Raw genomic sequence first — 11,795 nt, forward strand, 5'->3', positions numbered from 1 at the left:
TTTATATTCAAAAACCTGAAGTGATAATTTCCCAGATGAAGAGGATACATGTCCTCTGAAACTTTTTCACTTGCTCGGGAAAATTGGCAATTAGTAGATACCTCACTGAATCTAGCTCCTGGCTGAAGTAAACTCAGCAGCAGCTGCTGAAATCGGGAGAAAAGTTTTTGAGGCAAACTTGTACAGTTAAAAATATTCAAGGAAAGCTAGTTGAAGCTGTTAACTCACCATGCACTCGCTCCTGAAGAAACACCACGCTGACATTACAGACTTCACATTGTACTAAGCTTGCAGCATTCAAAACCACAAGTAGGAAACTGTTCATGTATTCCATTCCCTCGTATCTAACCCATCTATATGTTTACACATATGCCAATCAGGTGACCGAATACTGTTTCGGTCCCTTGTTTGTTAAAAAAAAAAACAACCAAAAATAACTTCTATTCTACTGGGTTTAAATCCCTGAAGAATCCATACTGCGTATGGAAGGCTCTTAAATTTTGTGCCTTTACAAGCTTGATGCAAATAAATGCACAGTAAATGTTTACTGCACAGTTTTCCTCCCCTTAAGTTTTCCCCCTTTCCCTCCCAATAACTAAAACCAAAGTTTAAAACCAAAGCATGAATATGTTACCAGCACACGTGGACAGGTTTACAATCTTCTGTTTTTAAAGAACAAATGACAAAGAGCATTCAAGAATATTGCAAAATTTTTTAACAGACAAGTAGCAAAAATTTGTACCACCTGGAATAAAACTGCCCAGACAAAGCTTTCTACATACACCTGCATGTTGCTGTAATACTTAAATAAGTAACACCAATGCAAGGAACATTTCTCTTAATGGCTACTCGTGTTGAAAGAAGTGTAGGATTATGGAGTTAAGTAGGTCTTTGTACCCTGTGAATTAAAATTCTGCAGGTGGCACTGAGACGCTTTTCACAATGGAGTCACATAGCTTTCACTTTGATTTGCTTCATCTTCATCTGCTTCTTCTCAAGTTTCTTCTGTTCACGCCGCAAAGCGGCTTCCTACAGGCAAGGACAGAAAGGTCTGAATGAACATTGGTGAGCTCTTCAAAGAGGAAGCTCATCATTTCAGAAGAGCCAAACAAAAAAGACCCTCGGTACTTGGGTTCACATCTCTAACCACATGAGCGGGCTCTTCACTGGCAGCCTTCGCATGTTTCAGAAAGCAAATGTACATACCCCAAAATTTGTCTGCCTACCAGCAAATAAGAAATCAAAGTTGGCCATTGCTGGTATGCCTACGGGCAGCCTGGGAGATACCACAGGAGAAACGTGCCAGTGGCTTCTAACAATCTGAAAAATGCATCTCACCTCCAGCCGACGCTGTTTTTCAGGATCCTCTTCATTCATGATTCGCTCCTTTTCTGCCCGTTTTTTCTCTTCTCGACGGGACTGGGCAGCCTCCTGTCTTTGCACGTGAGTCAGTTTAAGGAAGTTCTCTTCCACACGAGCCCTGTTTTTATCAGCTTTTTGTTTACCCTTTTCACAGAGAAAAGCAAATGCAGTTAATACAGATTCCCCATGAGCAGGATGCAGTATCTCTAGTAGTCAGAAACAAAAGGCTCCCAATCTTAAGGATCCAATGGTAATGGTTGCAATTTCATACAATACTCAGAAGACAGAAAAAATATACCCTACTTACTTCTCTGTTCAGACGGAACTTCTTTGCTTTGTCAATAGAGTAGATAACCATGCTCATCAGAGGCAGCAAAGACTCCATGTCCTTTGGGGAAGTGTTGCCTGAACCAGGCACTGAAATAAAGAGTTACTTGTTAATTCAGAGAGGTTGGCAGGATTCTTCTACTTGCTATAACGTTATTTCCTTATTGCTCACACCATTCATTAAAGAAAGATGTTCTTAGCCTTCTCTTTAGGAAGGACATAACTATCTAAAAGAGGCGTTTTGCTTTGGAGATTGCATTTAGATTCCTCACACAGTGACAGGCACACTTCCCACACATGATCCTTCTTAGTTTTAGCAGTACGGAATACAAACATAAGGGTTGAATTCAGGCTCTGACATTAATGTCACTTGGAGCTATGGCCTTGAATTTTGAAGAGAACTATGGGCCTTTTCTCGAATAGGCTTCCAACAGGCTGTTTTTCTTCCAAAACAGGGTTAACCAAGTAACTCTGTGGAAGTTCCAACTGCAAGGAGTGTGGCTTGAAAACAAGCCATCTTTCAATGGTGCCCTAATACAACCACCAGCAGAGATCAGAGCATGAACTAAGATCAATAATAGCAAGACTGAGTATCCTATTATCATGACGATATGCTGCCCAGTCCCCAGCGTTATTACTGCCTTATGTTTCCTGGTTAATCAATCAATGATCCTGTTACATGCACTGTTACAAGTCATTCATCACATATTGTCTTCCATAGATGACAGAACTTGAGCATGTAATTTGCACAAATGAAACACAACACTCCCCTGGGTACACATACACACATGTACAGCAGTTCTCTTACCATTAAATGTAAACAAAAGTGTCTTTTTAGTTTCGGGCAGTTTTGTAAGCTGACCCTCCCTGGTAGGAAAGAAAAAAGTGTCTGGAATGAGTGAAGAAAAATATGGGCATACAAAATACCTAACGTTGTTAAGGAAAACCTCATTAAGAACTAAGAGACACTTGCAAACTACTCCAATAAAATAAACAAGATTAAAAGGCTGGCTGTAACCCAAATTTAAGTTTCAAACTATTCAGATTCCTGAAGTATTTAGTCAAAAGCACACAGTGAAAAGGCATTAACGTAAATACTAACAGCACCATCCAATCCGATTGTCAGAGGTCATCTGAGCTTTAAGGCAGCCTGTATATTTTTAATGACACTCACTTTTACATATGCCCTGTTGTTTATACTACTACACATCTTCTATAACTACCAGTTAGGGGAAAAACAAAAAGTTATTCAACATAATTCAAGTCTTCACTGCCCCAAACCCCACAGTATTCTAATGTAAGAAAGTCAGACCTACATTTCACAGATCCTCCAAAGCCTAGCAATTTCAGTACAAGGTGCACATACTGCTGTCTTATAATTAAATCAAAGTATGTTCCTTTTTTGGAGGACGGTTTGAAGTTTTGATATGGATCATTTATTTATATGCCTGTGAGCATAATACACCCATGCAAAAGTCTACATGGCAATTCAGATAAGATAAATCATCCACCGCTTGGCAATTCTGCAGCAGCAGCTAAAAGCACCTCAAGACTAGGAGGCTTAGAGAAACACAGGAGATACTGCATCTGTGTGTTTCTGAAGCACAGCTGAGAATCAGCCTGAACAGAAGTACCCAAGCGATGGGATTCAACAGCAGAATGTTGAATTCAACTAGGCAAGGGCAAGCAACCTTGATGGTTTAGTTTGGTTGGTTTGGTTTTTTTGTTTGGGGTGGTTTTTTTTGTTTTTGTTTTGTTGTTTGGTTTTTTTTTTGTTTTTTTTTTTTTTTTTTTTTTTTTTTTTTACACTGCAGACTTTTCTCTAGTTCTCAACACATTCAAATAGCATCCGAGTTGATGTGTTGATTCTCCTCCTGCAGTGTTATTTCTTGGTGCTTAAACTCTAACATGCCGTGTACCTTTAGTGGGATTACTCAGTTGGTTTCCATGCAGCTGTGTACACTGTAGGTGCCTGGTGTTATCTGAAATTTGTAGCTGCCCAAACTACAGCCTAACTAGCACACAAAAATAAATATTAAGGCAATACAGCACCTTGATCTTCTAAACTAATGCAGCATTTGGAAGCATTGGGAGTGTATTTATTCACCTGTTTCACCTTTGCTCCCAATTTCTCTTTGTGTGCATTCCAGCAGGTTTCACAGTGCAAACAAGTTTGTCAGCCTCTATTTTGCTTAGTGTTACAATAGCTACCGGGAGGAGAGATCTAGCTTTATACGTACTCTTGCATAAGTTTTGGACCGGAGAACTGGTCCGAGAATTGGACGGACTCAATCTTGTCAGCATAGTGCGTGAGGAAATGTATCATCTAAAAGAGAAACTGGGGTTAGTTTTTCCCAACACCAATCCATCTGCAGCCTACCCACTCCATATGGGTTTGCCAAAGTGCCCATGTATCACTCGGAAAATTGCTGTGCTCAGCTTGCCACAATGACACTGAAATTTAAATTGTCAATTATTTTAGCTTTTACTAGAATGGGCCAAATGCGTTGAATTAACACGAGCAACTCGGATATTAGATACACAGTGCTCATTTGGGATTTTCCAATCAATTTGATAACATGTCAACTTTGAGGACCTGCAAGCACACCATCAACACCCTCCTTCGAACTGGCTGTTGAAGTTAACTTCCAGGCTTTGAAAGGCAGTTTTAAGTCTGCAGTTCATGTTAGACTAACAGCTGCTATGTAAAAGGAATAAAGACATGAGAATTACATCCTTCTTATAGCCCTTAACCTTCCTTAGGGTCTTGATTTCTCTAGATCTCACTAGGGCCATTTGTCTCTCCTGTTGTGATGTTAACAGGAGATAAAGAGTAGAACTTTCTTGCATAGGCTGTAAGTACCAGGGTTACCAAGGAAGATTTGTACTAGTTCATTTGGGATTACCTTAGCGTCCATCATTCCCTCTGTGACCTCCCCCATCTCCGACAAGATAGCCAGTGAATCTGGAAGCCCGTATTTTGCACCAGACTTAGGTTTATCACTGCAGAACTCACTCTGTTTCAAAGAGAGCAAGGGGAAAGAAATAGAAACAAACACATGCTTGTAAGTATCTTATCAGACTGAACTGTTTCAGCACAGTGGGACCCCTAAGAGTATCTGATAAGAAACAATCAAAATACACTAACTTGGTCACTCAGTCTGGCTGGGGACATTTCAAGCATAAAGTAAAGCATGCAGTACCAATAGTCTTTAAGTTAGTATTTCTCTTCAATAGTCGCTATTTTAAGGAAAAATATAAAACAACTGTAATACATCCACGCTGGAATGCTCAAAGTGGATTAAGGCATTTTGCTTACATTGTTTGATAACAGAATAAAGCCAACTGGCATCCTACCAACCACACTTCAGTGCTGTTACCTGAGACAAGTTATGAGTGAAAAGATTTGCAAACCACTGCATATTATCACTGGATTCTTTGCAAGCTTCAGGGCTTGAACATACGGAAAGTTTTAATTTCAAGTCATATAAAAGCAGATGACTTAGACCCAAACTTTCCACATCACATATCGCTAATTAGGTTTACTTTTTCAAGGATTGAAAAGTAATTTCTGCAAATTAAATGAGGTGAAGTGACACTCGTGTGTATCCCAAGACTATACTTCAGCCTCCTCCTAAATGAGCTATACACCATTTCCATTAGATGGAAATGTCTTTTCCCCATACACTAATTCTAACAGGTCAGTCACAAGTTTTCAGCTGTTCCAAAGAAAAAAAGCAATCTACCAATTAGAGGTTCTTATATCCTACTATTTATCATGTTAGTATTCCCACTGCGAACATACATACCAGGTCCTGCATCTCTTTCTGAAGTCGCACCAGTGCTTTTCTTGTTCCAACAGCAAACACATAGGTGTCCATATCTTCATCATTCATTGTTACTTTTATTTGCTGTGGGACAGAACATTATTAGCCCTTATCAGATTTATATGATGTACTCTGCCTTCAGACTACTGACCAAATGGAGACCTGTGTCTTCTGCGAGTTCAGTGTTTGTCTGATTTTGATTCGTAAGAACAAAGACTAAGTGAAGCCATACACAGCTAAGATAAAGGTTGTTGATTTAAATTATGGATACATGGAAAGAATATTCACAGTGTACACAGCCACTGTTCTACCAAAATGTAACTTCTTTTGGCATTTATGCAGTTAAGAGATTCCCCTCATCTCCAAGAGCAAGAGGTGAGGCAAAAAGTAATATTATAGGATATAATAACCAGGTCAGCACACGCATTAAGCGGCTCTGTTCAGGCAGACTGAACAGACAGAAGAACAATAATTAAGTACTTCAGATCATAAAACCACTTTTTATCAAGATGAGGTCTTGAAGCATGATAGGACTGTTCACAAAACCACTCAAACAATAAAACCCATAGATAAAACAATTTCCAGTCATCAGCAGCTTGCATTTCCCAGGCAGAAAAGAAATACGAGTGATTCTTTCAGATTGTTTTGACAGTTACTGAACTGGAAGATATGGAACACTACAGAAAGACACCTAGCAGTTCACTTGCGTGTCATAAGAACAATCAAAAGCAGCAGAGCAGAACCAAAGGAATGCAACAATTTATCACAGCTGATCTACAGGGCTGAGTACATACCACTTGGTCAGAAGCTGGCCTCATCATGCGTGCAAGAACGTTCAGTAGGTCTTGTCTCTTAAGAAACTAAAAACACAAGTTTGTAAACATAAAGAAGATAGCTGAATATACCTATTCAGTATAGGTATATAATATATATTATAGTATATAATAGGATACAGTGAAGTCTAGCACTTCATTGGCAGATAGCAGTGGGGCTCAAGGAAAAATAAGACAGTTATAAGCAGATATTTTTCATAGAATAATTTAGCTTTGAGGGGCCCTTCTGAAGTCACCTATACTGCTCAGAAGCAGGCACCTACTTTTTGCATTAGATGGGTTTCTCAGGGCCTTGTTCCCTCAAGTTAGGAGCTGAACCAACGTGTGGGGCTGTTCCATCCCAGGTGCAGAACTTTTTATTTGTCTTTGTTGGACTTTTTTGGAATTCCTGTTAGTCCATTCCTACAACATACTAAAATGGCAGCTGGGCTCTTCAGCCTAGTTACCTGTGTTTACGCTATACTTCTGGTTTCTATCCTCTTTCTGTAAGCATTCACTCTTATCTACTTTGGTGGGCAGAAGGCAGGCCTGTATGGATCTTTAGTCCAACCAGTCTTCCCTTCACGTGTGTATATTCAGAACCCTGTATCTAAATGTGAGCGAAAGAGTTGAGCCGGGACTCCTGGCTACTCACAGTGGAATGGAAAAGCCTCTAGAACCTGAAAACTGGTGACAGGTAAACAGTACTACCAACTCACTCATCCTTACCTTTAGCTGGATGAGCATTCCTTCACAGCACACCCTTCCAGAGCACCACAAGTTATAAATGTGTTCATTTTCTTGATTTAGTTTCCCAGTGCTTGTAGCTTCTTTATTAGTGCCATCATCCCCTGAAGAAAACAACAGTTAAAGAGAACTGCAGTCTGAAAGTCACAAATCTAAACACCGAAGCTCATCAGTAGGCTTAGAGCTTGTTCCTGGATTACTTCAGTATCACTGCGATGTTTCTGAATAATTTATACTACAACGCCATAACCTCATTTCAGCACTGGAAGACTAGCACACTATTTGTCTACACACGGAGTGGTCATTAGTGCTATCATGCATCTGCCCAGAAAAGATTACTCTTCTCTATAGCCTACATGGTGGTCTAAAACCAGCTTTATTCAAATAAACTAAAAATGGAGCCTAGTCATAATGGAACTCACCAACAAGAGCAAAGTTACTTTCTAGCAGCTCCCTGTGAGTATTGAACCACGCATGAGCCAGGCGGTTGTTTTTGTTCTTCCCAATGATGTAGTTCATGATGTAAGCAAGAAGACCTGTTACCATCAGGATCTCCATGTAATAACTCTCCCAGCTGTTTTGAAGGTGAGCAGGGACCTATGGTCAGTGAACAGAGACTATTTTACATATTGAATGCGCAGATTCCAGACACACAAACAATTTGAAAAAAAAGAGTACTGGAGAAGCTTCATCCCAAACACAGCAGTAAGCTTCAAAGGCGACAGGACAGAGCTAAGCCGACATAATGCATTTGGCAATACTGGGGCACAGTAATCACACAGGAAACTACTGATAATAGCATTCCCAAAATACCTGGCTAATACAAACAAAATACGTGTCTCTTCCAAGTGAACCTGTGCTAGCACGCATCCCTCGCAGTAGTCAACAGCCCAGCATTTCAATCCCCGGATTATTTGAGCTTGATGCCTTGCTCATCACAGCATTATCTGATCATCATTTAACTGCTGTTGAAATCTGAAGTAATACCCAAGCACCTGGAGCATTTTCAGCATACCACCAAGAGCCACAGACTGCGTGGGGAAGCAGGGAAGTCTGCCTGGCCTTGCCATCTGCAGAGATCAGTTAGCTGTTCTGCTATCACTCTATCACCCTTCAATCATAAAAGCACCCAAGCCTTAATTTTCACTACCAATGTCAGCCATAATTCTTAAAAAGAGATCTCAGTGATAATAAAAACACTGGCCTCAAATGCCTGATCATTCTGTAAAAGACTCTCTTGGGAGGCAACAAGATGCAGGGTGGACAGAGAGATTGGCTTCAAAAACTATCACAGGAGTCCATTTCTAATCTGAAATTTTAGCCATAGACAAGCTATTGTACACATATCGTCATTGCAACCTCTACTTTATGTCTTGACAAAGCACCCAGACGTTCTCGGATGTATGTTTTTCTCTGGATTAAATGAAGGTCATCACTCTAGCTCCTCCGCTTCTCCCCCACAGTCATAAGGGTAAAGGAAGCTGAGTCAGAAAATGCTTTGGTCAAAACTATGTTTCAAATGGTCTGTTTTAATGAAGAATTTCCTGATCTATATTCCAATTACAGTTCTCAGTTTGAACATAGATTACAGCTTTGATCCAATGATGGGAGTTCTAGTGGCTTAAAACAGAGATCAACAGACCAAAGGCACCTGCCCTGAAGTTTTACTTCAGGAGTTGATATTTAAAGTAGCATAAACCAATGAAGAGCAGCATGGAATTGGGAACAGGCACACCTGGATCACATTCTGCTGCTATCCTGTTGCATTATTGCAGGTATTTCTTGTCTCCACACTTCTTCCTATTTCTGCACTGTCTCTTCGTTAATTCAAATAGCAAATTCTTTAGGAAAGATTCTCGCTTATGTGTATGTTTGTACACCAATGACATTATTAGCATACTGCCTTAAAAAAAAAGTGATGAAACACCAAATATAGAGAAAAATACACCTACATTAACTATTGTTATGGGGTCTTTATTTTTGCTAGGAGACGCATCTGGTTTCTCTTCATAGCCTTCAAACTCCTCATCATCATACGGTTCGCTCTCGGTATCACCTTCCTAAAGGACAAAATCATAAACAGCATGAAAATCCAAAGCCCGGTAAGCAAAATCCAAAAAGATAAGTGAGAAAGTAAGGTGTAGAGATACTATTAGGAAACGCACAGAGAAAGGAGATGAGGCATTACCTGGGCATCTGCATCATCAAAGTCTTCCTGATTCTCATCCTGACCTTCAAGCTCTACAGTGGCTTCTTCTTCATCATCTTCTGTAGTGATGATCCTCTGAGGAGACTCTGTGACTGCATCTTCACTAACATCTTCAAATTCAGCAAAGTCATTATCGTCATATTCCATAATGTCATCCCCATCCTCAAATTCATCATACTTTGCCACAGAAAAACTCCATGGGATAAACAGGACAGCAATAAAAATATATAAATTCTTCATTTTCACTGAAAAAAAAATTAAAAATTATCAAACACTGCAAAAAGTCCTTATCAATCCTGTTACATCACACCTCCAGTAATGCCCAACTTCCACGAACAACTTAAAAACACTATCGGGGTCAGAGCAGAGAGAGAAATAAACCTCTGCCTGATCTTGCCATCTTCTGTAAAAAGAAAGTGAATACTCTTACAAGAAAAAATAACTGTGAGGGTGAGGTTCTAGACTCTCTTGCTTGCAGCAGGAGTGGCAAGTTCATATCTGGCAAGTTCAGATGAGCGAGTTCTGGAAGCGGAGATGTTCCGCTAAAAAACTGACTCTCCAATAGCATCTCTCAGTCAGTCAGCGTTGCCAGCTCATTTCAAAGACCACACACTGTGCCTACAGTTGTTATTAATTAGCAATTAGACACAGTCAGCTCAATGAATGTGTAACAGCAGCAGTAAATCTTTAAAATGCGCTGAATTCATTCGTTTTAAGCAGCAATGCTCCAATAGCCTCTGCTAGTTTAAAGGTGGTTTTCTAGACCGCACGCTCAGAATCAGGTCCTACGACATCCCAGCACTATTTCTGTTTAGAGGTAGAGACCTTTTGTTGTAAACTCTACCAAAAAAGTGCAGGAAGAGGATGGAAATTGCACTGGTCCCCAAACCACCAGAGTAAACTGGGGCTCATGAGCTCAAAGCTCTCTCTGCTGATTTGCCAGAAAACTGCAGAGAGTTTGTGAGTTCATCTTTTTTTGCCCTCAGGTTCCTACGTCTTCCTGTGTGAGCTCCGAACAGTCCCAGTCTCCCACTCCGACCAAGAATTCTACATTGCCAAGGTCCGAACTGAGCCTGAAAAGGCCATAATAACCTTACTCCTGCATTTTGCAAACACCTACAGAGGATCGGCTGCATCAGACTTGGCAACAACACTCATTTTACTCCCTCCCGCAACCAGCTCTGAGTGGGAACTTGAATGTTAATGAGATCGTTCTCTTAGAAACTTGAAATAGAAATAATTTGTTTCTAAATTAGACCAGCACTCCTCCGAGTACCACACGCAGGGAACCCACTGCTACGAATAACGAGGACGGCTAAAATAAATGCCTATGTCACAGACTTCTCATTCTAGCAAAAACCTGAACAGAGCATGTTCCCAGAGACATTAAATGAGATGGGAAGTAGAGCAAGGCAGAGTGAGTCCAGGAATTTAGCACATTGTTTAGGCATGTTACAGTTTTATGCAAATTTAAACAGAAAAACAATGCACTATTTATGTATTTGCATCCAGAGGTTAAAAATACCAAGAAAACAGAGCCACCTGCTCAACCAAACCCCCAAGAGTTTCACAATAAGAATTTTGAGAGTATTAGAGCGTATCCACTTTCAAAAGACCCTACAACTCCCTAAAACCTGCAAAATAAACTTCTGCAGCTGATGGGTGAAAACCAGGACACACTCCCAGCTCCGCCGTCTCTGCCACAGGGCAGACGGGCTTCCCAGTACCAACAGCTCCACGACGCACAACGCGCTCTGCCGGGCCCTCCGCGACCCGCCGCCCGTCCCGGACCGACCCACCGACCTCCGCAGAGCCCGGAGGGACGGGAGCGGCGCCGGGTCCCCACGGCGGTCCCCTCGCTCCAGGCACCCGCCGCCACTCCCCGCTCCTTCCAGGGACACAAGGTCAAGGTTAGACAGGGTGAAACCAGCTCCTGCTCCCGAGCCCGCCGCTCCCCACAGCTCTGCCCCAAAGCCCCCCGCGGGGCACGGCACAGGCCCCGCACGCCCGGTGCCCTCGGGGCCTGGCCGCCCCCCTCGGGGGCACTACGGGGGCCGGTAACGGGGAGTGGGGAAGGGGTTGTGATGCTGTTCCGGCCGCCCCCGGGGAGGCGGGAGCGCGGTGCCCCATCCCCAGCGGGGCGCGGGGCCGCCGCAGCCGCGTTACCTGACTCACGCGGCGCCGCCACTTAAGGCCCTGCCCTCACCCTCCGCTCCGCGCCCGCCGCCGCGGCCGCAAGCGGCGCAGCCTGCGTGCTTTGCGTAGCGGGGAGCATGCGCACTGCGGCGGCCGCCCGCGCTGCCCGTGCGCGGGGTGTGCGTAGAATGTGCGTAGGGCGTGCGTGTGTGTACGTACGTGTACACGCGTGGGCAGTGGGCAGGAGAACCCCCAGCCTCACAGCCGGGACTGCCGATGACGGCGGCCCGGGACGCCCCGGCCTATGCCCGGTTCCTCCGCCCTCCTCCCGCGGCTTCACCCGCCGTCAGTGCGCATGCTTGGTGCGGCGGGCTG

The 11,795-nt window shown here is 42.7% G+C and overlaps 1 protein-coding gene across 3 annotated transcripts; it reads right to left on the reverse strand.

Annotated features, from left to right (window-relative positions):
* Window positions 1-414: 414 nt before the first annotated feature.
* On the reverse strand, window positions 415-11,786 carry CCDC47 (coiled-coil domain containing 47). 3 transcript variants are annotated; one of them, XM_054224115.1, is made up of 13 exons: window positions 11,640-11,786; window positions 9,264-9,529; window positions 9,028-9,135; window positions 7,498-7,672; window positions 7,058-7,179; window positions 6,311-6,376; window positions 5,499-5,600; window positions 4,596-4,706; window positions 3,930-4,015; window positions 2,498-2,556; window positions 1,670-1,779; window positions 1,339-1,506; window positions 415-1,029 (listed from the first exon to the last, which is right to left on the reverse strand). In XM_054224115.1, exons 2-13 carry the CDS (start codon window positions 9,522-9,524, stop codon window positions 949-951), a joined length of 1,449 nt encoding a protein of 482 aa, XP_054080090.1. In that variant the 5' UTR covers window positions 9,525-9,529; window positions 11,640-11,786; the 3' UTR covers window positions 415-948. The 3 variants fall into 3 exon arrangements, with proteins under 3 accessions (XP_054080090.1, XP_054080088.1, XP_054080089.1); XM_054224113.1 differs by lacking the exon at window positions 11,640-11,786 and adding an exon at window positions 11,451-11,605; XM_054224114.1 differs by lacking the exon at window positions 11,640-11,786 and adding an exon at window positions 9,715-11,059.
* Between the last annotated feature and the right edge of the window lie 9 nt (window positions 11,787-11,795).

The sequence above is a fragment of the Rissa tridactyla genome, chromosome 19, assembly GCF_028500815.1.
Source record: "Rissa tridactyla isolate bRisTri1 chromosome 19, bRisTri1.patW.cur.20221130, whole genome shotgun sequence".
In the NCBI taxonomy this organism is placed as follows: Eukaryota; Metazoa; Chordata; class Aves; order Charadriiformes; family Laridae; genus Rissa; species Rissa tridactyla.

Excerpts from the sequence above, each read along its gene's own strand:
- CCDC47 (XM_054224115.1), bottom strand. The coding sequence starts at position 9,524 with ATGAAGAATTTATATATTTTTATTGCTGTCCTGTTTATCCCATGGAGT. Across the intron at positions 2,557-3,929 it reads GGTCCAAAACTTATGCAAGA|GGAGGGTCAGCTTACAAAAC; the intron begins GTACGTATAAAG and ends CTTTCCTACCAG. Across the intron at positions 1,507-1,669 it reads AGTTCCGTCTGAACAGAGAA|GGTAAACAAAAAGCTGATAA; the intron begins GTAAGTAGGGTA and ends CTCTGTGAAAAG.